The sequence below is a fragment of the Oscarella lobularis genome, chromosome 2 (genome assembly GCF_947507565.1).
Source record: "Oscarella lobularis chromosome 2, ooOscLobu1.1, whole genome shotgun sequence".
Classification (NCBI taxonomy): Eukaryota; Metazoa; Porifera; class Homoscleromorpha; order Homosclerophorida; family Oscarellidae; genus Oscarella; species Oscarella lobularis.
This window is the reverse complement of record NC_089176.1, coordinates 565,061-584,977: the sequence shown is the minus strand read 5'-3', so window position 1 is coordinate 584,977 and position 19,917 is coordinate 565,061. Positions and strand designations below refer to the sequence as shown.

At 48.4% G+C, this 19,917-nt stretch overlaps 7 protein-coding genes, 1 long non-coding RNA gene and 4 pseudogenes across 9 annotated transcripts in view; 5 read left to right on the top strand and 7 right to left on the bottom strand.

Moving 5' to 3' along the window:
- Window positions 1–12: 12 nt before the first annotated feature.
- On the bottom strand, window positions 13–1,141 carry LOC136183528 (dehydrogenase/reductase SDR family member 4-like). The gene is made up of 4 exons (XM_065970192.1): window positions 1,094–1,141; window positions 901–1,042; window positions 663–842; window positions 13–523 (listed from the first exon to the last, which is right to left on the bottom strand). Exons 1-4 carry the CDS (start codon window positions 1,133–1,135, stop codon window positions 141–143), a joined length of 747 nt encoding a protein of 248 aa, XP_065826264.1. The 5' UTR covers window positions 1,136–1,141; the 3' UTR covers window positions 13–140.
- On the top strand, window positions 87–1,699 carry LOC136183532 (uncharacterized). Of its 2 annotated transcripts, XR_010669188.1 has the most exons (6): window positions 87–123; window positions 292–372; window positions 442–534; window positions 589–820; window positions 880–1,049; window positions 1,101–1,699. It is a non-coding gene; the product is annotated as an uncharacterized lncRNA (long non-coding RNA). The 2 variants fall into 2 exon arrangements; XR_010669187.1 differs by having other exon boundaries at window positions 90–123; window positions 292–534.
- On the bottom strand, window positions 1,308–2,552 carry LOC136183526 (alpha-N-acetyl-neuraminyl-2,3-beta-galactosyl-1,3-N-acetyl-galactosaminide alpha-2,6-sialyltransferase-like). The gene is made up of 3 exons (XM_065970191.1): window positions 1,893–2,552; window positions 1,671–1,790; window positions 1,308–1,614 (listed from the first exon to the last, which is right to left on the bottom strand). Exons 1-3 carry the CDS (start codon window positions 2,543–2,545, stop codon window positions 1,398–1,400), a joined length of 990 nt encoding a protein of 329 aa, XP_065826263.1. The 5' UTR covers window positions 2,546–2,552; the 3' UTR covers window positions 1,308–1,397.
- LOC136183524 (arylsulfatase B-like) lies at window positions 2,375–5,044 on the top strand. Its single transcript, XM_065970188.1, has 14 exons — window positions 2,375–2,666; window positions 2,729–2,826; window positions 2,892–2,920; window positions 2,971–3,043; window positions 3,100–3,180; window positions 3,234–3,398; window positions 3,451–3,548; window positions 3,600–3,702; window positions 3,760–3,855; window positions 3,904–4,026; window positions 4,076–4,173; window positions 4,228–4,318; window positions 4,376–4,648; window positions 4,787–5,044. Exons 1-14 carry the CDS (start codon window positions 2,582–2,584, stop codon window positions 4,919–4,921), a joined length of 1,548 nt encoding a protein of 515 aa, XP_065826260.1. The 5' UTR covers window positions 2,375–2,581; the 3' UTR covers window positions 4,922–5,044.
- A 328-nt stretch (window positions 5,045–5,372) lies between these two features.
- On the bottom strand, window positions 5,373–8,265 carry LOC136184040 (MSL complex subunit 3-like). The gene is made up of 11 exons (XM_065970862.1): window positions 7,597–8,265; window positions 7,460–7,542; window positions 7,308–7,403; window positions 7,206–7,252; window positions 7,014–7,153; window positions 6,872–6,955; window positions 6,667–6,761; window positions 6,144–6,606; window positions 5,759–6,002; window positions 5,616–5,700; window positions 5,373–5,563 (listed from the first exon to the last, which is right to left on the bottom strand). The coding sequence occupies exons 1-11, from the start codon at window positions 7,696–7,698 to the stop codon at window positions 5,473–5,475; spliced, it is 1,530 nt and encodes a 509-aa protein (XP_065826934.1). The 5' UTR covers window positions 7,699–8,265; the 3' UTR covers window positions 5,373–5,472.
- Window positions 8,266–10,211: 1,946 nt separating this feature from the next.
- LOC136183997 (activin receptor type-1C-like) lies at window positions 10,212–11,695 on the top strand. Its single transcript, XM_065970810.1, has 3 exons — window positions 10,212–11,286; window positions 11,335–11,465; window positions 11,521–11,695. The coding sequence occupies exons 1-3, from the start codon at window positions 10,392–10,394 to the stop codon at window positions 11,632–11,634; spliced, it is 1,140 nt and encodes a 379-aa protein (XP_065826882.1). The 5' UTR covers window positions 10,212–10,391; the 3' UTR covers window positions 11,635–11,695.
- On the top strand, window positions 11,670–12,545 carry LOC136183998 (probable phosphoglycerate mutase GpmB). Its single transcript, XM_065970812.1, has 3 exons — window positions 11,670–11,862; window positions 11,916–12,172; window positions 12,228–12,545. Exons 1-3 carry the CDS (start codon window positions 11,674–11,676, stop codon window positions 12,430–12,432), a joined length of 651 nt encoding a protein of 216 aa, XP_065826884.1. The 5' UTR covers window positions 11,670–11,673; the 3' UTR covers window positions 12,433–12,545.
- LOC136183996 (arylsulfatase A pseudogene) lies at window positions 12,419–14,144 on the bottom strand (annotated as a pseudogene).
- Window positions 14,145–14,251: 107 nt separating this feature from the next.
- LOC136183995 (arylsulfatase A pseudogene) lies at window positions 14,252–15,781 on the bottom strand (annotated as a pseudogene).
- A 71-nt stretch (window positions 15,782–15,852) lies between these two features.
- On the bottom strand, window positions 15,853–17,430 carry LOC136183993 (arylsulfatase A pseudogene; annotated as a pseudogene).
- A 40-nt stretch (window positions 17,431–17,470) lies between these two features.
- LOC136183994 (arylsulfatase A pseudogene) lies at window positions 17,471–19,549 on the bottom strand (annotated as a pseudogene).
- Window positions 19,550–19,566: 17 nt separating this feature from the next.
- The window catches only part of LOC136184039 (uncharacterized), a 1,242-nt gene continuing 891 nt past the window's right edge, over window positions 19,567–19,917 (top strand). The window contains exon 1 of the mRNA XM_065970861.1: window positions 19,567–19,914. Coding sequence (XP_065826933.1) covers window positions 19,567–19,914 — 348 coding nt within the window. The remainder of the gene's footprint in view (window positions 19,915–19,917) is intronic.

Sequence of the window (19,917 nt, the reverse complement as noted above, 5' to 3'; positions counted from 1 at the left end):
ACGAATACAGATAGTAGATCTCTTCGCTTCTAGATGGTCACAGGTATTCTCTTTTTCAGACTATATGAACATTCAGTACGCGCTCAAAGAAAGAAAGAAAGGAGAATGCACAAATCATGCTAGGTAAGCATAATACAAAACTAGTGCAGTTTTTGATGCCACGTGGCGAGGTCTTCCTCCTTGGCAATACGCACCAATTTCTCTTTGACGGCCAACCCTTTTGTAGTAGCCAATCCAGCCAAAACCATGCCACATTCGTCGGCCAATTCCTGTTTTTCTCTTGTGACGTAGAGACCGAGACGAAACTCGTTGATGCGAATAGGCTTCTCCTTCATCTCTTCTTGGGCGACCATAATCAAGCCATAGATGCATGTATAGTCGATGCACATCAATCCGACATTCGGCATTCTCATGCCTTCACCAAGCCTTCCCGTCACGTAGGTAAACGTCGCATTTTTGGTGTCGGCAATTTTTGGCAGAATTTGAGTGGTGAAAACAAAGTGCGACCTAGCGCCATCTCCAACTAAAAGAGCAGTTTGTCATTAAAAATTACTGTAAAATCAAGAGCGCAACTAACGGCTTCTCTAGATTCTTTAGAGTGGAGTGGATTGGTGAAAGGACTTAACTACCACAAGGTATGGTCTCTTAGCTTTATCTCTTACGCATTTTGTCCCATTCGGAAACAGGTTGACCAATCGTCTGCCCTTTGAACCACAGTGTCCCCAACGAACTGACGACGTGATTCACTTTCAGCTCATTATCATCCAGAAATTTCACGATCTTTTCCACTCCTTCCGGAGATCCAGCTGAAGCTACAAGAGTAAGTAGTCTCGGTCTATCACCTGAAAATAAAGATACAGTAGAAAGCGATATGTTTAGATCGTGGAGAATTTGACCTACTTTCCGGAACTGTAGCGATGAGATCGTCTAATTTTTGCTGCGATCTTGAAGGTACTATGACTGTAGCTCCCAGCTTCAAGAAACTACGCACTGCACCTGCTCCCACGACACCAGCTCCGCCGGCAACCAGAGCAACTTGATCCTTCAAGGTACTAGCCTATAAACTACATCTATATTGAGGGGCTAACTGTACCCTCAAGCTTGCTGCTGCTCCAACCCTCGCAGAGACTTCCATCGTGCTCTAACGCGCGCGGCATCCAGCAGCTGAAAGTTTGAAGGTACAGTAGGTATTTAATCTACGGTTTCTTTTCTAAGCGAGCGCTTTCCGTCTTCCTTTTATTGTTGAGCGTCCTAACTAAGCAACACGCGAGGCCAAAATTCGCAATTTCGTTTATTTAGATGTGGTTTCACTAAATCTCTAAATAATACGTTTTCTTAATTACACGTAACTACAACCAAAAAATTTTTTGAGGCAGCAAAATTTACACACAAAGTTCCTAAAAGTTATGATGAGCCTCTGTATGCTTCCTCGGATCCCATTCAGGCGAATGAAACGTGATATTATGTGTTATAGCCCATTGAGCAAAAATCGCTTTTTCAGTCATAAACCGATGAGCACCAGAATGCCTATTCTCCATACCTTTGTAGTAGCTACACTCGTCGCCAGCACTGCGTTCCCAATAATGATAAAACGCCTTTGGAGCATTGGGATCTCTGCAAGGGAAGCATACTGTAGTACTCATTACACTATCCTACTAAAAAAGACTTACAGGCAAAAATCTTCTGGTATCATACCATAGACTTTACCATAGACTTTTGTCCGCTTGCATGCCAGTTTGATGACGTCAAACGTGAACCAACCCGTACTCAGCCAAGTTCCCGACTGTTGCCTAAAAAACTAAAATAGAATGGCCTTCCTTTAATTCCCTAATTTAATTAATTTTAATAATTAACTACATCTATTATATTTATTTATTTATTATGAGTTGTACCGTGGCTTTCCGGTAGCTTTCTGAAAAATTTCGTCCTGATACCAATAGTACTTTGGAGTCACTCTATAGAATCCTATGTCAGGTATCTTTTTTGCCGTTTCGATCATCGCCTTTCCCTTTGGCGTATTGTCGCCCAAATGCTGCTCTGCACCCCACGCAGCGAAATATTCGAGTTTCTCGTCGATTAGATTCTGTGCGCGATTCAGCGCATACGGTACGCTGAATTGCGACAAAACGCGCAGAGTCGTACGACGACCGACGTCGATTTCGTAGCCTTTCACCGGAGCCGCGTTCATGCGAATCACGCAGTCAGCCCCGTCGATTTCGTCGCCTTTAGATTGATCGAGAATGCGACCGGAACTCGAGACGAGCGAGCACGTGACGCAGTTCATTTGGAGAGGTCGAGACGAGTCGAGTACGGATGTATAGCCGTTGAGAGTAGTGGGATTTGATGCTTTTTGCGTTGCAGGCGTCGCATCGTCGATTTTCGACTTCTCGCGTGATTCGGGCTCAACTGCAGTTGGTTTTGTTGTTATTCTCGGTTTCGAAACGGTGCGCGGGGAAGCAGATATCGCAAGGTGCCATAGAACGACGGCAGCGACAAGTAGAAGTGCGAGCACTAGGAAAACTCGCCGTTTTGCGTTTGCCACCATGACGCCCGTCTGCAGAAGCGCGCGCTAGAAGACGAAATGCTTTTCGGTAGCGCTTTATTCCTTCTTCTCGGCGTTACAGCAGCCAGTGCTGCGGAACACCCGCACATTCTCTTTATTGTGGGTAAGCAAATGCGCCTATAATATAAGCATCGCAGCTTCAATTGCGAGTTTTCTCGTTCGAAGCGGACGATCTAGGCTACCACGACCTCGGTTTTCGTGGAACTCGCATCAAAACTCCAAATCTCGACCAGTTGGCTAAAGAAGGAGTAGTTCTGAACCAGGTAAAAGCCTCCTCTACTCACAGTCACTCGATCACGTGAAATTTGCTATTCCTTGTGTATTACAGTACTACGTTCAGCCTGTGTGTTCTCCAAGGCAAGCGACTATTGTAATCGTAGTTTTTTGTTAATTAAATGCTATTTCAGTCGGGCTTCTTTCTTGACTGGCCGCTATCCAATTCGATATGGCATGCAACACTACGTTCTCTCTTCAAGCAAGGTAGGCATTGTACGCCTAGAAAAAATTATATACATGAGAAACTTTCTCCTTCTTAGGCTGAAGGGTTGAATTTGAGTGAAACGTTGCTTCCTCAGCGACTCAAAGAGGCCGGATACTCGACTCACGCTATAGGAAAGGTGAGGGAATGGATAACCATTTTTTTAATTTCTAAAGCCGAAACTCTTTTCAGTGGCATCTCGGCTTTTACACGTGGGAACATACGCCCACTTTCCGAGGATTCGACTCGTTCTATGGTTTCTACGGTGGCGGCGAAGACTATTTTAAACACATGGCTGGAAAGGGATACGATTTCCGAAGAGACAAGGAGGCTCGTTGTGGAAACGGCTGCTCGCATGTACATTGAGAAGTGATAGTCATTTGGTCACTTAAAATATTTAATTATTTAGGTTGCTACTGAAGCAAAGGGTGGATACTCCACTACCCTTTTTTCAGAAGAGGCAGTCAATATTGTCAAGGAACACGATTCCAGTACTCCAATGTTTATGTATGTTGGCGAAATGAAATTTTTTTCTATTATAATTTATATTTGTTTTAGGTATTTGGCTTATCAAGCTGTTCATGCTCCTCGTGAAGTTCCTCCCTCTTACGTTACGCCATACGATCATATAATCGAGGATAGCGAACGAAGAACGTTTGCTGTAATAAAGACGATGTCTCATCTAAAAAAATTATTTCACGTCGTTTTCGCTGTGTAGGGAATGCTGGCATGCATGGATGAAGGAATTGGAAATTTGACGTCAGCTCTAAAGGAGAAAGGAATGATGGACAACACGTTAATCATTTTTACTGCCGTAAGAGACACTTGCAATAATTTTTGCTTCCTGAGCGTTTTGTTCTAGGATAATGGGGGTCCTATCAGAGGCTCGAGTCGCTGTCACATATGTGGAGACAACACGGGAACGGAAAACTATCCTCTGCGCGGTGGAAAGCACTCGCTTTGGGAGGGCGGAGTTAGAGGAACGGTACGCAAAAGATATATCGCTTTATCTGATTACTCACCTTTGCTTCTAGTCTTTTGTGCATGGAAAGATGCTCGCAACGTCTGGGTATTACAACGAAGGATTGATGCATGCCACTGACTGGTTTCCGACCATTCTCAGCATGCTTGGGTAAGTGGCAATGTCAAGTTTAAATAATCGGATCTATTACCTTTTTTTTGAAAGACTTGATCCCTCGCCGAGTGGTTCTAAAACATTGGACGGTTTCAACCAATGGCCTTTGATTTCGCAAAACCAGTCTTCAGCGAGAAACGAAGTAGACAGCGAGCCTCTTTCTTACTGTACTGTAGCTCATTTTTTTATTCTAACTCAGGTTCTCATCAATATTGATCGTCTTCACAATGTCAACGGGCCTGGAGTGCAGGGAGGAGAGGGTCACGCCGCTATTAGACAAGGCAATTGGAAACTTTGCCTCGGGGATCCTGGGCCACCGGACATTTGGTCGATGCCTGTGAACGCGAGTCTCCACGCGATGCCGTTTGCTATGAAACCGACGGTCACCGCGTGGAATACAACCGTTCAGCTTTTTGATGTTGTAAAAGACGAGAGAGAAGAAAACGACGTGGCAGCTGCAAATATGGACGTGGTGAGGAACGACTCTAAGGTCCCCCAGTCACATACAAAAAAGTCACTTCGTACGTTAATTATAACTAGAGGAACAACATACATGTATAACTGGTCCTCTTGATGACACGCTAAATAGTGACTACTATTTTCTGATTAGGTGAAATCGTTGTTAGCGAAGTTGCAGGAGTACAACAGCACGGTAGTTCCTCCTATATACACCTTCGGTGGTGGGGATCCTCGCTCTGATCCCAGCAAACACGGCGGTGCTTGGACACCTTGGCTTGAACAGTAACCAACAGAGCCGTTTTTTTCCTTTTTTTTTACTGACTTGTTCTTGAACTTTTTGTTTTTTTGTTTGTTATGCTGAGTGTGCACTCCAGTATGTATCTATTCACTTCATTTGAGCCTCTTTTCAGCTATCAAACGCAAGCGCGTGATGAGGAGCGAAGACGCTCAACACGCCGCCGCCGGAAGCGCCGCCAAACGCAAATGTCCAAAATGAACAACGTCTCATCACGCGCTATTTTTCAGCCATTGAAAATTCCCGTATACAGTGGGAAAACGGCTCCTTGCTAAGAAAAGAGGAGGAGCCACGATTTTTATACGGGACATACGAGTACTGCTCCTCCTCTTTTCGTGGTTTTTTAGCGAGAAGCCGTTTTCCTACTGTATACGGGAGTTTCCAATGTAAAAGAACAGTAGTCGTCATGCAAAATGTTCCCGGATAAACACCGCACACTTCCTAGCATATTTTATTGCTGATTTGCTTGCTGCATGTATTGGCTACTGGAAAAACTATAATTATCAAGAATGCACTTCTTAGAATTTGTACACAAGTATTTTTTATTGCTGAGCTGCCTCTTTTATGTAAGATTTGCTTGCTGTGATGTACTGGTTACTGGAAACTATTGATGAATAATTATCAGTCAAATAGCTACAAAAATAAAATGATTCCACGCACACGTCCAATTGAGAAATTCTCTTACTCAATCAAATGATGCAACCACTGCCAAAGATGCCTATAGTTGTTTTGAGACATACACGTATGACTCAAGAACTCGGGAAGACGAACTGCAGCGAAAGAAACAAAATTCACGCACAAAGAAAAGAATCCCACGCTCATACCTACCTAAGAGTCGAAGAAGATGATGAATTCCATAAATATCCGAATAAGACACCGGCCACTCGACCTTTTCCACCCCAACATCATTGCTTCCAAGATTCGGTTTGGGCGTACTCTGCGACGACGATTCGCTTTCCTGTTTCGGTCGCTGCTGCTGCTGCTGCTGCTGCTGCTGCTGCTGCTGCTGCTGCTGCTGCTGCTGCTGCTGCTGCTGCTGCTGCTGCTGCTGCTGCTGCTGCTGCTGCTGCTGCTGCTGCTGCTGCTGCTGCTGCTGCTGCTGCTGCTGCTGCTGCTGCTGCTGCTGCTGCTGCTGCTGCTGCTGCTGCTGCTGCTGCTGCTGCTGCTGCTGCTGCTGCTGCTGCTGCTGCTGCTGCTGCTGCTGCTGCTGCTGCTGCTGCTGCTGCTGCTGCTGCTGCTGCTGCTGCTGCTGCTGCTGCTGCTGCTGCTGCTGCTGCTGCTGCTGCTGCTGCTGCTGCTGCTGCTGCTGCTTCTGCTGCTGCTGCTGCTGCTTCTGCTGCTGCTGCTGCTGCTGCTGTTGCACAGGATCGTCGCCCACCACGTCAATGATGTCCTCGTCCGGCGTCTCAGTAACGCGCTGCGGCTCTTCCTCCGGTGCCGCAGCTGTCGATGTTTCCTCGCCGACGGTCTCCTCCAGCACCGACGCGTACGAATGGTCGGCGAGCGTGAAGGAGACGGCGTCCGTCACGCTGATGGCGCTGCCGCGCGATTGACGTTGACAATTCTCGCTGATTTGTTGATGCTGCACGCGTTCAAAGGCGTAGAGAAGCTGCGTGGGAAGATACCAGTCTGTATATGTCTTGAGACCGTCGATCATTTCCTCGACAAAACCCAGACTGAAAACAAGAAACGACTCTTGAACTAGCGAGTTTTTTTCTCGATGCTGCTGCACTTGCCTTCCGTCTTCAGTCACGAGTGAATCGCACTTGCAGGAGTCGTAATAGTTGGCGAGAATGCGTCGTATTGTCTGTCTCTGAGGAAGTTGAATCAACTACAAAAAATAGTCTCCGTGAAAGAAAGGCCTATAGTTATTATTTTTAATTGCCCGTTCTTATTATACAAGACCATACAGATATATCCCAAGTGCAGTACAATACTCACCTTATGACGTTGAGTTATGTTACAGCAATCTTCTTCAAGAACCTTGATCAACTTCTTAGGAAAATCCAGTGACGTCGTACCAGACTTAATTAAAAAACCAGGGGTAGTATCGAATTGATTTTTTACAGCAACTCATGCATACCGGTACTTGAGTAGGAGTAAGAATCTCTTTCGGCACTTCACTTTGGCTCTCTTCAATTTCTTCCCCAGCGACAACATTGACGCCGCTCTGAGGATGATTTGTCTCCTCTTTCGCTTTTTCTTTACTACAGTTCATCACGCCTGAGAAGAAAAATTAACACCTATATCGATTTTGTAGCGTGCATAATCGAACTCGGCGAGCTTTTCTCCTCGGTTGGATTGGCTCGTTTTCTTTTTATTCTACGTCAGAGCAATCGACTCTTTTAATTTTTGCAAAGAAAATCGGTTTGATTACCCTGGTTTCTGAATGTCGTGCTTGAGATACTGCTGGGTCCTTCGATTCTCTTCGTTGTCTTCTAAAAGAAGCTCCTCTTTCACCCATTTGTCCCAGCTAAAGTTATTCGACTCAAGTTCGCCCGGAGAGCTCGGTTTGCTGCTAAAGCTCGCCTTTTATTCCATCCGCTGAAATGAAGAAGATAGTGCGGAACTCTCTTTCCTCTCTCGTCGCGCATTATGTCCACTTCGAGGATCTGAGAGATCATTTCAGGCGGTTTCCTCGAAAAGGACCTCGATCTTATTTGAACCTTGGAATCATATAAAGCAAGGCATCGAGATTGATCTGGTTCGTAGCACAAGACGGTTTCGCCCAAGTGAAAGCGAGGACGGGGGCCGCGAGTCGACACCATTCCGAAACACGTGCTAACCCACGTGCTAACCCACGTGCTGAATTTAATACATATTTATTGTGCACGGTGCCATAGTGAAGCATTGACAAAAAAAGACAAAAAATTACGACATCGTATCATGTCGCAGCGGTTCTTGTTGTCCTCAACTCACAGACAATGAACATTTGGGGTCAGTGCAAATGTCTGTCACTGCCATAGTTCTCAGACATTGACAGGTTTTGCCAAAGTTCATGCAGTAGCCTTTGATTCTGAAATACAATCCTTTTGCAACCTGAGAGCAGAAGGAGCACTCATCGCTTTGGCAGCCAAGGACTTTGTTTTTGAATCTTTGAGAACATGCCGCTTTCGGATTGGGTGCCGGCCCAGGGCGCGGCGGAAAGTTATTGGGTATGCCCTTCTTAGCGGGAGTAGTGTTGCTGCGGCTGTTAGCCCGGGCAGAAATCGCGCAGTGGAAAAGAGCAAAGGCGACTAGCAGAGAAATAAGAAACTTTCTGAACGCAAGCATCTTCGTGCGCTTGGTAACGGTGACAGGTTTGGTTGTATCTCACCAAAGAGAGAACCAAAGATACGACATCTACGCAACCGCTCTTCCCCAAATAGTAAAGTCTAGACTCTAGAAATGAATCCGCGCGAAGCCTCTCTATAATCGATTTATCGGGGCTTCATGCAGATACTGTAGTTCCGTGTTATTTGGCACAGTGCCACTCGCCACGGCAAACAGATCTAAACGATGGCTGCATCCGGTCGGTCGTGAGTTACAATTATAGTGCCGGACTGACATGAAAGATCTTGAGCCTTGGCTTCAAGGATGCGGTGACTCAATCCATACATGCATACTGGCTAAATGAGGCTCAATTTCGTCTTACTGGCTTGAACCACAGCCCTTATCAGTACGATTAATGCGAAAAGGACGTGCCAGTATCATGATAAATATAGCTTTACGAAACATGCATGTTTGCAGTCACTTACCTAATGACAGAGAAAATGTATTCTTTTCTTTAGCCAGCCACTCTTTGAATGTTTGTGAGCGTTGCGTGGACCGTCAGGCCGTTTCTAGCTGGATGACGACGATTCTCAAGCTCAGCGTATACGATACCATACCTTTTCGTGGAAGGTCCACATCCTGTCTAATAAAAGTTACACAGAAATAGCTCCCTTTGCCAGACAAATATAGGGTTTCTTAGTGACGCAACCTACTTTGATTCTAAAGAAATCTGTTTTTAGCTCCGCTGCGGTTGCAGCGCCCGCATAATTAAAAGATATAAAAGGAGGCCCAAGATACACGTTCACTAGTCATTCCTTTTCAACGAACTCGAACTAAAAACTCCGTGAAGTCTCAAGCGTGATCGAGAATGCCTTTCAGCACGTCTAAGCTCCTTTTTGTTGCTCTTTCAGTTGCAGTTATCTTGGGCCTGACCCAGACCGCATCTACAACCTACGACGCTACTAGTACAATGAATGCAAAAGCTGCTAAGAAGTTGGAAGCGGGCGAGTCAGACGCTGCTGAGACTGCAGACACAAGAACCAAACGAGCCGCCGCTGCTGCTGATCCAAATGCGGCCTGTCCCGTGGAGCCATACTGTCCTTGTGACGACTGCTGGTTTTGCAATCCAGCTGGTGATGTGTTCCTTCGTGTTAGCGGTTATTGTAAATTCTTCAATGGGGCGTGTCAGTGTTTGAAAAACGTAACCCTTACGGCTGTGTGCAACGACGCCAAGTGCTCCGACTGCTTTGGCTCATACTGGTAAGTTATCTGAGCTGAAGAGCAAATTCAAGTTCAATACTGTTGTTGTTGTTGTCGTTGTCGTTGTTGTCGCTGTTGTTCATGAGTTTTGATTTCTCTGACTTAAATAAATATACCAAATGTTCAACTCACGATTCCTCAACCCATCCCGCCGCTCGACTGAAGAGTTGGTGGAGGAATAAAAGTCGCCACAACTCGCAAGCGACGTAACTGCAGCACGTACTGAGAAAGACATCTTTCGCAATATTCTTGTGTTGTACAGGCGGTACAGTACAGGCAGCCTTATACCTACCGCTGATGGCGCGCGCAGCGCGCTAATAAAATCAAGTCGCTCGTCTGAGCACGCAGCATAAAATCGTTGCGAAGGCCGACGACTATGAAGCGACTACTTCTCGCTCTTTTTCTGCTTTTTGCAAGTCAGTCTGTCAGATTTTCCATGTGTAAGTTAGGGGTCCCCTTAGTTGTCACGCCGATTCCGAAATCAGAACACTGTCTTCTCTCAGCACTGGTTTGTTTCTGTCAAAACGACATTGGTGGCTGTTCCCCAGGCGCGTCGTTCTGTACCACAAACAGCTCAGGCGCAAAATGCACTACCCGACCGTTCACGACAAAGGATGGCACCGTGCATTATTCTAGGCATTGCCTGGCTAGCAGTCTGACGTTTCTGAGATGCAGGGGAAACAATCTCTGCTGTGACACAGACTACTGTAACGCTCCTCCGAGCCTCGCGCCACCGAGATCCACCGTCACGTTGCCCACTGAAAGCATTTCGTCGCCACCTACAACAGATCCGGTCGCCCCTTCCCCTAAGGAAACAGAAGCCGCAACGAGAGCAAGCCTCACTCCTACGTCCCCGAAGGGTTACCGTGACGACAGCACTAGCTCGCCGCGTTCACGTAGCCGCGACGCGACAACTAGCCCAAACCATCATCCCGCCGCTGCGGATATAATGTCGAACAATTCACAAAGTCAATCTGTCATGATCATCTCGGTTGTCATCGGTTCCCTTTGCGGTTGCCTAGTCGTCGTAATTATCGTCGTTGTTCTACTCGTTGCCCGGTTCAGACGAAGATCGGCGAGTTTGAACCTCAACGTCGAAATTCCAGTGACAATAAATTACTCGGCGCCGGGCATGGACCTGACGATGACGGGAAGCGGCGCCGGACTTCCCATGCTCGAACAGACGTCCATCGCTCGTCAGACGACTCTGATCGAGCAAATAGGTTGCGGTCGCTACGGAAACGTTTGGAAAGGACGCTGGATGGAGCAATACGTCGCCGTCAAAGTCTTCGCGTCGAAAGACGAACAGTCGTGGGCGCGCGAAGTCGAGATCTATCAAACGGCGATGCTTCGTCACACGAACATTCTCGGCTTTATCGCGGCGGATAACAACGACAACGGCGCGTGGACTCAACTATGGCTCGTTACGGATTATTGCGAATTTGGATCTCTCTTTGATTTTCTGACGCAGAACGCTATCGACGGGAAAACGATGCTAAAACTCGTCGAGTCGGCGTCCGCCGGCTTGGCTCATCTTCATTTGGCCGTGCAAGGGCTTCAAGGGAAACCAGCAATTGCACATCGAGATATCAAAAGTCGGAATTATTTGGTGAAGAAAGACTGTTCCTGTTGTCTTGGCGATTTTGGGTTAGCAGTGTCGCACGACGTTCTGTCCAATCGGCTCACTATTCCCCAGACGACTAAAGTTGGTACCATACGCTACATGGCGCCGGAGATACTGGACGAAAGCATGAATTACGGCAGTTTTGAAGCTTACAAGCAGGCTGATATCTATTCTCTTGCTCTCGTGATATGGGAAATCACGTCAAGATGCAGCTTGACTGGTACGGTGCTTTGAACAAGGTCTATATAGGCTAATAAATGGTTTTTAGGCGACATTGAAGACTACAGGCAGCCGTACGAAGATATGGTAGAAGCTGATCCTTCATTTGAAGAAATGGCTCAAGTTGTCTCGAAGAAGCAAGTTCGTCCACTGATTCCTGATAACTGGCAGCAAGATAAGGTACGGTTTTTCCTTTTGAAATTGCAGTTTTTGACATTGATATGGATTTTTGCAGTTGATCTGTCGTGTCTCCCAAATAATTGAAGAGTGCTGGTCTAACAGTCCTTCGGCTCGTTTATCGGCTCTGCGTATCAAAAAATCTCTGAAGCAAATGATGAATAATTCTTAGAACGTTCCTAGCAAATTAATTAAATTCCGCATTTTTTCGATGAGATTTATACCTTCCCGTATGTCGTGTCGCCAGCTTCTGTACGTTATTCGCCACGGAGAGCGCGCCGATCACGCCTACGGGCACAAATGGCGACAGATGCATCCAACGGCTCGATCCTACGATCCGCCTCTCACCGACGAAGGCAAAGAGCAAGCGAGAGAGCTCGGCGTTCGTCTACGAAACGAAGTCGGGGCTCACGCATTTATTCCGGGTCCTCTTTAGCCTCGTCTTTTCTTCAGGGTATCGCATTCGTTATCTCGTCTCCATTTTTGCGCTGTCTTCAAACGGCGACTAACTTCTCGAAAGCCATGGGTCTAGAATCGATTGGAATAGCAAATGGGCTAAGCGAAGTCATTAACGATAGCTGCAGCATACACGAGCAGCCCATTGTGCCATCGCCTACTATCGAAAAAGAAGGCGTCGCGTCGTTGAACGACGCAGGGATTGTCTGTCCAGTTCCAAACTACAGAGAATCATTTGGGGAAGCATTCAGGAGGCAATTAAAAATAGTCCATCATTGGAACGTGTGACGGTGGGGTTTCTGGGTCTAGGTACGAAAATGCGTTTGTTGACTTGTCGAACAAGCACTATCCGAGCACTGTCGCTCTCGTCAGTCACGGCTACGCTGTTCAAACAGCCGTTCGTCTTACTCTTCCGAGGTCTTTCGGGAACGACGTCGATTATTGTGCCTACGTTGTTCTAGAAAGACCCTCGAAAGATTCTCCGTGGATGCTCAAGTCTAGATTCGGAGTATAGATACTTGTAGGTTTTTAGAGAGGGCTTGTGTCGCTATGTATGTGTTTTCCGAATGATTTTTGTCGCCTGATGCGTCAAATTTTGGAGCTGATTATTAAATGGATGATTGTGAATTTCGTCACTGTACGCGTTTGACGCAATTAGTCAGCATTACACGCAAGACGCCAGCAGCCATGCACGATTAATTATAATTCATCCTTTGAACAACCGCAACAAGATGGTCTCGGGGAACAGCTAGGACTGCAGCAAGGAAAAGCGTCGTGATCTGGTGGACCTGGGACAATTTGCGGGCCACCAAACGTCATCGTTTCATTGTGCTTCTTCACTAAGCTAACTATATCGCTCATGGCGTTTCGATACAGAGCGTGCCTTGCATCGAGAGGATGCCTTTCTTTTGGATCTTCTTCGACGTTGAATAGCAACGGTGGATTCTGAAATCGAAGCGGTGTTTCATTCCAGCAATCCGAATCGTGATACGTTGACAGGCAGTGACTTCCTATCGTCCAGAAATGCGCCTTATACGCCCCGTACCGCGCCGCCATCAAGTATACGCCGCTATAGTAAAACATCTCGCTACGCGGACCGTCGGAAGATTCGCCGGTCAAAACTTTCGTCAAATCGTAGCCATCGGAAATGGGCTGCCCCGACAATTGAGTCGTGTTGACTCCGGCTAGATTCATCACTGTGGGAAATATGTCGAGTGTGCTAGCAAGGACTCGAGATACGCGGCCAGGTTCGATGACAGACGGCCACCAAAACATGGCCGGTTCGCGTACACCACCTTCGTAAGTCGTACCCTTGCCGCACTTAAGCGGACCCTGCTCGCCGCCGAGTTCTTTCGATATGAGCGCCGGTCCATTGTCGGACGTGAATACGACGAGAGTGCGATTCGCGATTCCCGTCTCGACGAGGTGATCGAGAATTTGCCCGACGCTCCAGTCCAGTTCGGCGAGCGAGTCGCCAAAGAGACCGCGTCGAGTTGTGTTTTGAAACGAAGGAGATGCCCATTGGGGCTGGTGAGTGTGGTGAGCGGCGAAGTAGAAGAAGAAAGGCTCGTCGCGATGTGCCGTGACGAATCGTTTCACCTCGTTCACGTACGCCGCGTCGAGGTTGAGAACGTCGGCCGGCTGCGCGACGATTGTTCGATTTTCAAAGACCATGCAAGGCCCAGGCGGCGGATTGTGAGTCTTGTTGTAAATATTTGACGAGCATCCTACTTGGGTTAGGGGTAGGCCGTAGTAACTGCTAAAGCCGCGATTGATCGGCATATACTGCTGTTTCTCGCCGAAACCTAAATGCCACTTGCCCAGCATTCCTGTCGCGTATCCGGCGTTTCCTCGCAACGCTTCAGCTATTGTGATTTCCGATAGAAGCATTCCTTTCGCTGACTGGGGATTAAAGGTCGACAGGCCGGTCTTGTTCTCTGTGGGTGCGGCATAGACACCCGTTCGCGGGTAGAGGCGGCCGGTCAATAGAGACGCGCGCGACGGCGAGCAAACCGGTGCAGCCGAGTAGAATTGAAACATTCGAAGGCCTTCTTTTGCCATTCGGTTGAGACTAGGTGTGAACGACGTTGGATGTCCATAGACGTTGAGATCGCCGTAGCCAACGTCGTCACCGAAGATAATAATGATGTTAGGCTTTTCGGGAAGTTCCTTGGTAGCGTATACTGCAACGACGATGCAAAGGACGAGATGAGTAAGCCGAGACATTATGAAGCACGTGATGGTAGGAGAAGCTCACATGCACGAGCAAATTTTGACGAGGTAAAGGAAGTAGACCAATACTTATTTAAGACGTCAGCAGCATGCTCGATTAATTACAAGCCATTCCCTCCCTTTGAACAAGCGCAACAAGATGGCCTCGGAGAACAGCTAGGACTACAGCAGGGAAAAGCGTCTCGATCTTGTGTCGGAACAATTTGAGGGCCACCGAACGTCATCGTTTCATTGTGCTTCTTCACTAAGCTAACTATATCGCTCATGACGTTGCGATACAGAGCGTGCCTTGCATCGAGAGGATGCCTTTCTTTTGGATCTTCTTCGACGTTGAATAGCAATGGTGGATTCTGAAATCGAAGTGGTGTTTTATCCCAGCAATCCGAATCGTGATACGATGGCTTGCAGTGACTTCCCATCGTCCAGAAATGTGCCTTATACGCCCCGTACCGCGCCGCCATCAAGTACACGCCGCTATAGTAAAACATCTCGCTACGCGGACCGTCGGAAGATTCGCCGGTCAAAACTTTCGTCAAGTCGTAGCCATCGGAAATGGGCTGCCCGGACAATTGAGTCGTGTTGACTCCGGCTAGATTCATCGCTGTCGGAAATATGTCGAGTGTGCTAGCAAGGACTCGAGATACGCGGCCAGGTTCAATGACAGACGGCCACCAAAATATGGCCGGTTCGCGTACGCCACCTTCGTAAGTCGTACCCTTGCCGCACTTAAGCGGACCCTGTTCGCCGCCGAGTTTTTGCGAAAAAAGCGCCGGTCCATTGTCGGATGTGAATACGACGAGAGTGCGATTCTCGATTCCCGTCTCGACGAGGTGATCGAGAATTTGCCCGACGCTCCAGTCCAGTTCGGCGAGCGAGTCGCCAAAGAGACCGCGTCGAGTTGTGTTTTGAAACGAAGGAGATGCCCATTGAGGTTGGTGAGTGTGATGAGAGGCGAAATAGAAGAAAAAAGGCTCGTCACGATGTGCCGTGACAAAGCGTTTCGTCTCGTTCACGTACGTCGCGTCGAGGTTGAGAACGTCGGCCGGTTGCGCGACGATTGTTCGATTCTCGAAGACCATGCACTTTCCAGGTTGCCTAGCATGCCAAATATTTGACGAGCATAATGCTTGGGTTAGAGGCAGGCCGTAGTAACTACCAAAGCCGCGATTGATCGGCATATACTGCTGTTTCTCGCCGAGACCTAAATGCCACTTTCCCAGCATTCCTGTCGCGTATCCGGCGTTTCCTCGCAACGCTTCAGCTATTGTGATTTCCGATAGAAGCATTCCTTTTGCTGGCTCGGCAGTAAAGGCTGACAGACCTGTCGGCATGCCCTTCGTGGGTGCGGCGTAGACGCCAGTTCGCGGATAGAGGCGGCCGGTCATTAGAGACGCGCGCGACGGTGAACACACCGGTGCAGCCGAGTAGAATTGAAACATTCGAAGGCCTTCTTTTGCCATTCGGTTGAGACTAGGTGTGAACGACGTTGGATGTCCATAGACGTTGAGATCGCCGTAGCCAACGTCGTCACCAAAGATAATAATGATGTTAGGCTTTTCGGGAAGTTCTTTGGTAGCGTATACTGCAACGACGATGCAAAGGACGAGATGAGTCAGAGTAAGCTGAGACATTATGAAGCACGTGATGGTAGAAGAAGCTCACACGACTACAGCAACGATCATTCAAAAAGTTGAGGTAAAGATTAGGGAAATGTCACGCCCATGAAATTTTCGCTGGTGCGAGTACCATTGGAGCACTTGCAGCACTTTGGTCTAGGCGAGCAAGAGGGGCTGCAACAAGGAAAAAGGTCCCTATTGGAGCCCATAGAAACCATTGGATCACCAAACGTCATTGTCTTGTTGTGCTCTTCTGTCAAGGTGAGGATTTCCTTGAGTATCGGCGCAAATTTTGACGAGGTAACGTTAAGTGGAACTCTTTCTTTCGCATCGTGCTCTAGATCGAAGAGTAACGGTGGACTTTGGTGTGTCAGTGGAGACGCGGACCAACAGTCCTGATCATGGTAAGTCTTGGCGCAGTGGCTTCCCATCGTCCAGAAATGCGCTTTATATTGATTCAGTCGTACAGCCATGAGGTAAGGACCGCTGTAGTAAAACATCCGATCGCGCGGCCCCGTGGACGACTTCCCCGTCAGAACGTCGGTTAGGTCATATCCGTCTATTTGACGGTCCTTCGGCAAACTTCCACCGGCGAGACTGACAGCCGTGACGGAGATGTCGAGTGTACTACCCAAGGCATGTGATACCGTATTGGGAGCTATAACTCCTGGCCACCAAAAGATAGCGGGTTCACGCATGCCGCCTTCGTACGTCGTTCCCTTTCCGCATTTTAACGGACCCTGCTCTCCGCCTAATTCCTTGCTCATAAGCTGAGGCCCGTTGTCTGAACTGAAAGCGACCAGCGTTCGGTTTTGTATTCCTAAGGAAACGAGATGATCCATCACTTGTCCGACGCTGTAATCCAGCTCGGCAAGCGAATCGCCAAACAGGCCGCGTCGAGTCGTATTTATAAAAGTCGCAGACGCAAATTGAGGCAGATGGGTGTGATGAGAAGCGAAGTAGAAGAAGAACGGTTCGTGCTGATGTGCGCTGATAAAATCCTTCACGTTGTCAACGTACATTTGGTCGATATCGAGAACGTCGCTCGGTTGCGTGGCTATCGTTTCGTTGTGAAATATGGGACAAGGACCGAGTCTCGTTCCGCCAGCGTTTGAAACGCAATCGTTCAGAGTCATCGGTGCGCCGAAATAGCTGTCGAAGCCGCGTTTCGTTGGAAAATATTTCAGGTTTTCGCCTATGCCCAAGTGCCACTTGCCCAGTGCTCCCGTCGCGTAACCAAGCGGTTTTAGCATTTGAGCGACTGTCATTTCGGTTTCTATCATGCCGCCAATCGATTCTGGGCCGAAAACGGTGAGTCCGGTCCTGGTGTCGGCGCTGCCGCCGCCGTTGGGCTTCGAATAGACTCCCGTTCTGGGATAAAGACGACCAGTCATGAGAGAAGCGCGCGAAGGCGAGCAAACGGGAGCGGCTGAATAGAATTGGAGCATTCGCATGCCTTCAAAAGCCATTCGATCAAGATTCGGGGTGAAGGTCGTGGGATGGCCGTAGATGTTGAGATCGCCATACCCGACGTCGTCACCGTAAATGACAATGACATTAGGCTTCTTTGGCAATTCTTTCGTGGCGAGCGCTGCTACAGCAGCTGCAGTGAAGAACAGGAGATGAGTAAGCAGAGACATTGTGGAGCACGTGATGCTTTTCATATGAGGGGATTTAAAATCGACCGAAAAGGGATAAGAAGTGTTACAGCAAGGTTTCTGGAAAGGTGACGCCCATTAGATTCTCGCTGGTGCGAGTGCCGTTAGAGCACTTGCAACAGTCTGGTCTAGGCGAGCAAGACGGACTGCAACAAGGAAAAAAATCCTTATTTGCACCCAAGCTAATCATCGGATTCCCGAACGTCATCGTCTTGTTGTGCTCTCCCACCGCCGCAACAATTTCTTTAAATATCGGAGCGAACTCAGACGACGTAACGTCGAGAGGAAATCTTTCTTTCGGATCTTGTTCCAGATCAAAAAGCAACGGTGGAGTGTGGCTCTTCAGCGGAGTCTGGTCCCAACAGTCCTGATCGTGATAAGTATTTCCGCAGTGGCTTCCTTTCGTCCAAAAATGAGCTTTGTATTGACGAAGTCGTACGGCCATGAGGTAACTACCGCTATAGTAAAACATCCGATCGCGCGGCCCCGTAGACGTTTTCCCCGTCAGAACTTCAGTAAGGTCATAGCCGTCAATTGGACGGTCCTTTGGCATACTTCCGCCGGCGAGAGTGACAGCGGTGACGGAGAGATCGAGCGTACTACCCAAAGCGAATGATACCGTATTGGGAGCAATAACCCCTGGCCACCAGAATATAGCGGGCTCGCGCATGCCACCTTCGTACGTCGTTCCTTTGCCGCATTTCAGTGGACCCTGCTCCCCACCTAATTCCTTGTCACTGAGCTCGGGACCATTATCGGAACTGAAAACGACCAGCGTTCGGTTTTGTATGCCCAAGGAGACTAGGTGATCCAGCACTTGTCCGACGCTGTAATCCAGCTCGGCAAGTGAGTCGCCAAATAGGCCTCGCAGAGTCGTATTTCGCACCGACGACGATGCAAATTGAGGCATGTGGGTATGATGGGAAGCGAAGTAGAAGAAAAACGGCTCGTCCTGATGCGTGGTGATAAAATCTTTCGTGTTGTCGACGTACATTTGGTCGATATTGAGAACGTCGCCCGGTTGCACGGCTATCGTTTCGTTGTGAAATATGGGACACGGACCGAACGAGCGTCCGCCGGCGTTTGAAATGCATTCGTTTTGAGTCATCGGCACGCCAAAATAACTGTCGAAGCCACGCTTCGTTGGAAAATATTTCATTTTTTCGCCTATGCCCAAGTGCCATTTTCCCAGCGCTCCTGTCGCGTAGCCTTGCTGTTTTAGCAGTTGAGCAACGGTTATTTCGGTTTCTAATAGTCCGCCAATGGATTCGGGGCTGAAAACGCCAAGTCCCGTGTTTGTACTGGTGCCTTTCGAATAGACTCCCGTCCTGGGATAAAGGCGACCAGTCATGAGAGAAGCGCGCGAAGGAGAGCAAACTGGAGCGGCTGAGTAGAACTGAAGCATTCTCATGCCTTCGAGAGCCATTCGATCGAGATTTGGGGTGGAGCTTGTGGGATGGCCATACGGAGTGAGATCGCCGTATCCAACGTCATCACCATAGAATATAATGACGTTTGGTTTCTCTGGAAGTTCGGTTGAGACTGCTGTGCTGATGAAGAGGCACAGAGACGTTAGCGTAAGGAGAAGCATCATGAGTCTGAGAGTGAGTAGGCGCACGTGCGCACTGTTGATATTGGAATGTGATGGACAGAACTAAAGACCCTAACTAAATGGAAATCTAAACTACTGTTGTACCGTAATACTAATTACGGTAATAAGAGAAGAACGTGGAGACGTTTCAACTCAAATAAACCTAGATTACCTGAATGTCCATTAAATGGACAATGGATAAGTGGTCTTGGTGGCTGCCAGCTAATGACCACGTCTGTTTCACAGGGGCCCCCCCAAGGGAAACATCCATTGGTGTTCGAGCTTCCCTACTCCTTTTCTCGCGAGACCAACGGCTTTATAGGAAAGAAGAAGTGAACGGAATGCGAGGAAGCGCGAGTGCTCGCGACGCAGGATTGCTTACCAGTGAGTGGATGCGCAAAGGAGGATACCTCAGAGGGAGGCACTCCTCGCTAGCGTTTCTTCTTGACCGTCTCCTGCAGTCGCACCAGAGATCGATAGTCACACCATAGATGGTCCACACAGCGCGACGACGCCTCTGGAAAGACAAAGAAATTCTTGTATTTACCCGGATGTCGACTATAAGGCTTCACGTGATCAAAGACACAATGTTGTTGGCTCGCCATCATCCTGTGGCCAGACTGACAAAGCAGTGCCCTTTTCGTTCCATCTCCACCGTCAAAACTCCTCTTTATCGCAACCCAAACACGATCGTCGAACGAATACGATCGGAAATGCAAGCAAACGACTCGTCGCATCACCTCGGCCTCTTTCTCGGCGTCGGCCAATACAACCGCCACCCAGAACGCGAACGCCTGATCGTACTAAGCCTCGGCGACGCGTGGGCTCCCTTTCGGGACACGCCACCCCGCGAACTCCTCGACATCCAAACCGAGTGCCCGTATCGCGAGATCGTCGACGCC

What these genes read in the sequence shown, in the direction of transcription:
- LOC136183997 (XM_065970810.1), top strand. Translation starts at nt 10,392, where the DNA reads ATGTCGAACAATTCACAAAGTCAATCTGTCATGATCATCTCGGTTGTC. An exon ending in GTCAAGATGCAGCTTGACTG is followed by an intron (nt 11,287 to 11,334) that starts GTACGGTGCTTT and finishes AATGGTTTTTAG; the next exon opens with GCGACATTGAAGACTACAGG. An exon ending in ATAACTGGCAGCAAGATAAG is followed by an intron (nt 11,466 to 11,520) that starts GTACGGTTTTTC and finishes GGATTTTTGCAG; the next exon opens with TTGATCTGTCGTGTCTCCCA.
- LOC136183526 (XM_065970191.1), bottom strand. Translation starts at nt 2,545, where the DNA reads ATGGTGGCAAACGCAAAACGGCGAGTTTTCCTAGTGCTCGCACTTCTA. An exon ending in AAAGCTACCGGAAAGCCACG is followed by an intron (nt 1,791 to 1,892) that starts GTACAACTCATA and finishes TTAGTTTTTTAG; the next exon opens with GCAACAGTCGGGAACTTGGC. An exon ending in ATACCAGAAGATTTTTGCCT is followed by an intron (nt 1,615 to 1,670) that starts GTAAGTCTTTTT and finishes CTTCCCTTGCAG; the next exon opens with AGATCCCAATGCTCCAAAGG.
- LOC136183528 (XM_065970192.1), bottom strand. Translation starts at nt 1,135, where the DNA reads ATGGAAGTCTCTGCGAGGGTTGGAGCAGCAGCAAGCTTGAGG. An exon ending in GAGCAGCAGCAAGCTTGAGG is followed by an intron (nt 1,043 to 1,093) that starts GTACAGTTAGCC and finishes AGTACCTTGAAG; the next exon opens with GATCAAGTTGCTCTGGTTGC. An exon ending in TTCCGAATGGGACAAAATGC is followed by an intron (nt 524 to 662) that starts GTAAGAGATAAA and finishes CTGCTCTTTTAG; the next exon opens with TTGGAGATGGCGCTAGGTCG.
- LOC136183998 (XM_065970812.1), top strand. Translation starts at nt 11,674, where the DNA reads ATGAGATTTATACCTTCCCGTATGTCGTGTCGCCAGCTTCTGTACGTT. An exon ending in GCGTTCGTCTACGAAACGAA is followed by an intron (nt 11,863 to 11,915) that starts GTCGGGGCTCAC and finishes TCTTTTCTTCAG; the next exon opens with GGTATCGCATTCGTTATCTC. An exon ending in TTTGGGGAAGCATTCAGGAG is followed by an intron (nt 12,173 to 12,227) that starts GCAATTAAAAAT and finishes TTCTGGGTCTAG; the next exon opens with GTACGAAAATGCGTTTGTTG.
- LOC136183524 (XM_065970188.1), top strand. Translation starts at nt 2,582, where the DNA reads ATGCTTTTCGGTAGCGCTTTATTCCTTCTTCTCGGCGTTACAGCAGCC. An exon ending in GTGGAAACGGCTGCTCGCAT is followed by an intron (nt 3,399 to 3,450) that starts GTACATTGAGAA and finishes TTAATTATTTAG; the next exon opens with GTTGCTACTGAAGCAAAGGG. An exon ending in TCCAGTACTCCAATGTTTAT is followed by an intron (nt 3,549 to 3,599) that starts GTATGTTGGCGA and finishes TATTTGTTTTAG; the next exon opens with GTATTTGGCTTATCAAGCTG.
- LOC136184040 (XM_065970862.1), bottom strand. Translation starts at nt 7,698, where the DNA reads ATGGTGTCGACTCGCGGCCCCCGTCCTCGCTTTCACTTGGGCGAAACC. An exon ending in TTCAGCGGATGGAATAAAAG is followed by an intron (nt 7,404 to 7,459) that starts GCGAGCTTTAGC and finishes GAATAACTTTAG; the next exon opens with CTGGGACAAATGGGTGAAAG. An exon ending in CACGACATTCAGAAACCAGG is followed by an intron (nt 7,253 to 7,307) that starts GTAATCAAACCG and finishes GCTCTGACGTAG; the next exon opens with AATAAAAAGAAAACGAGCCA.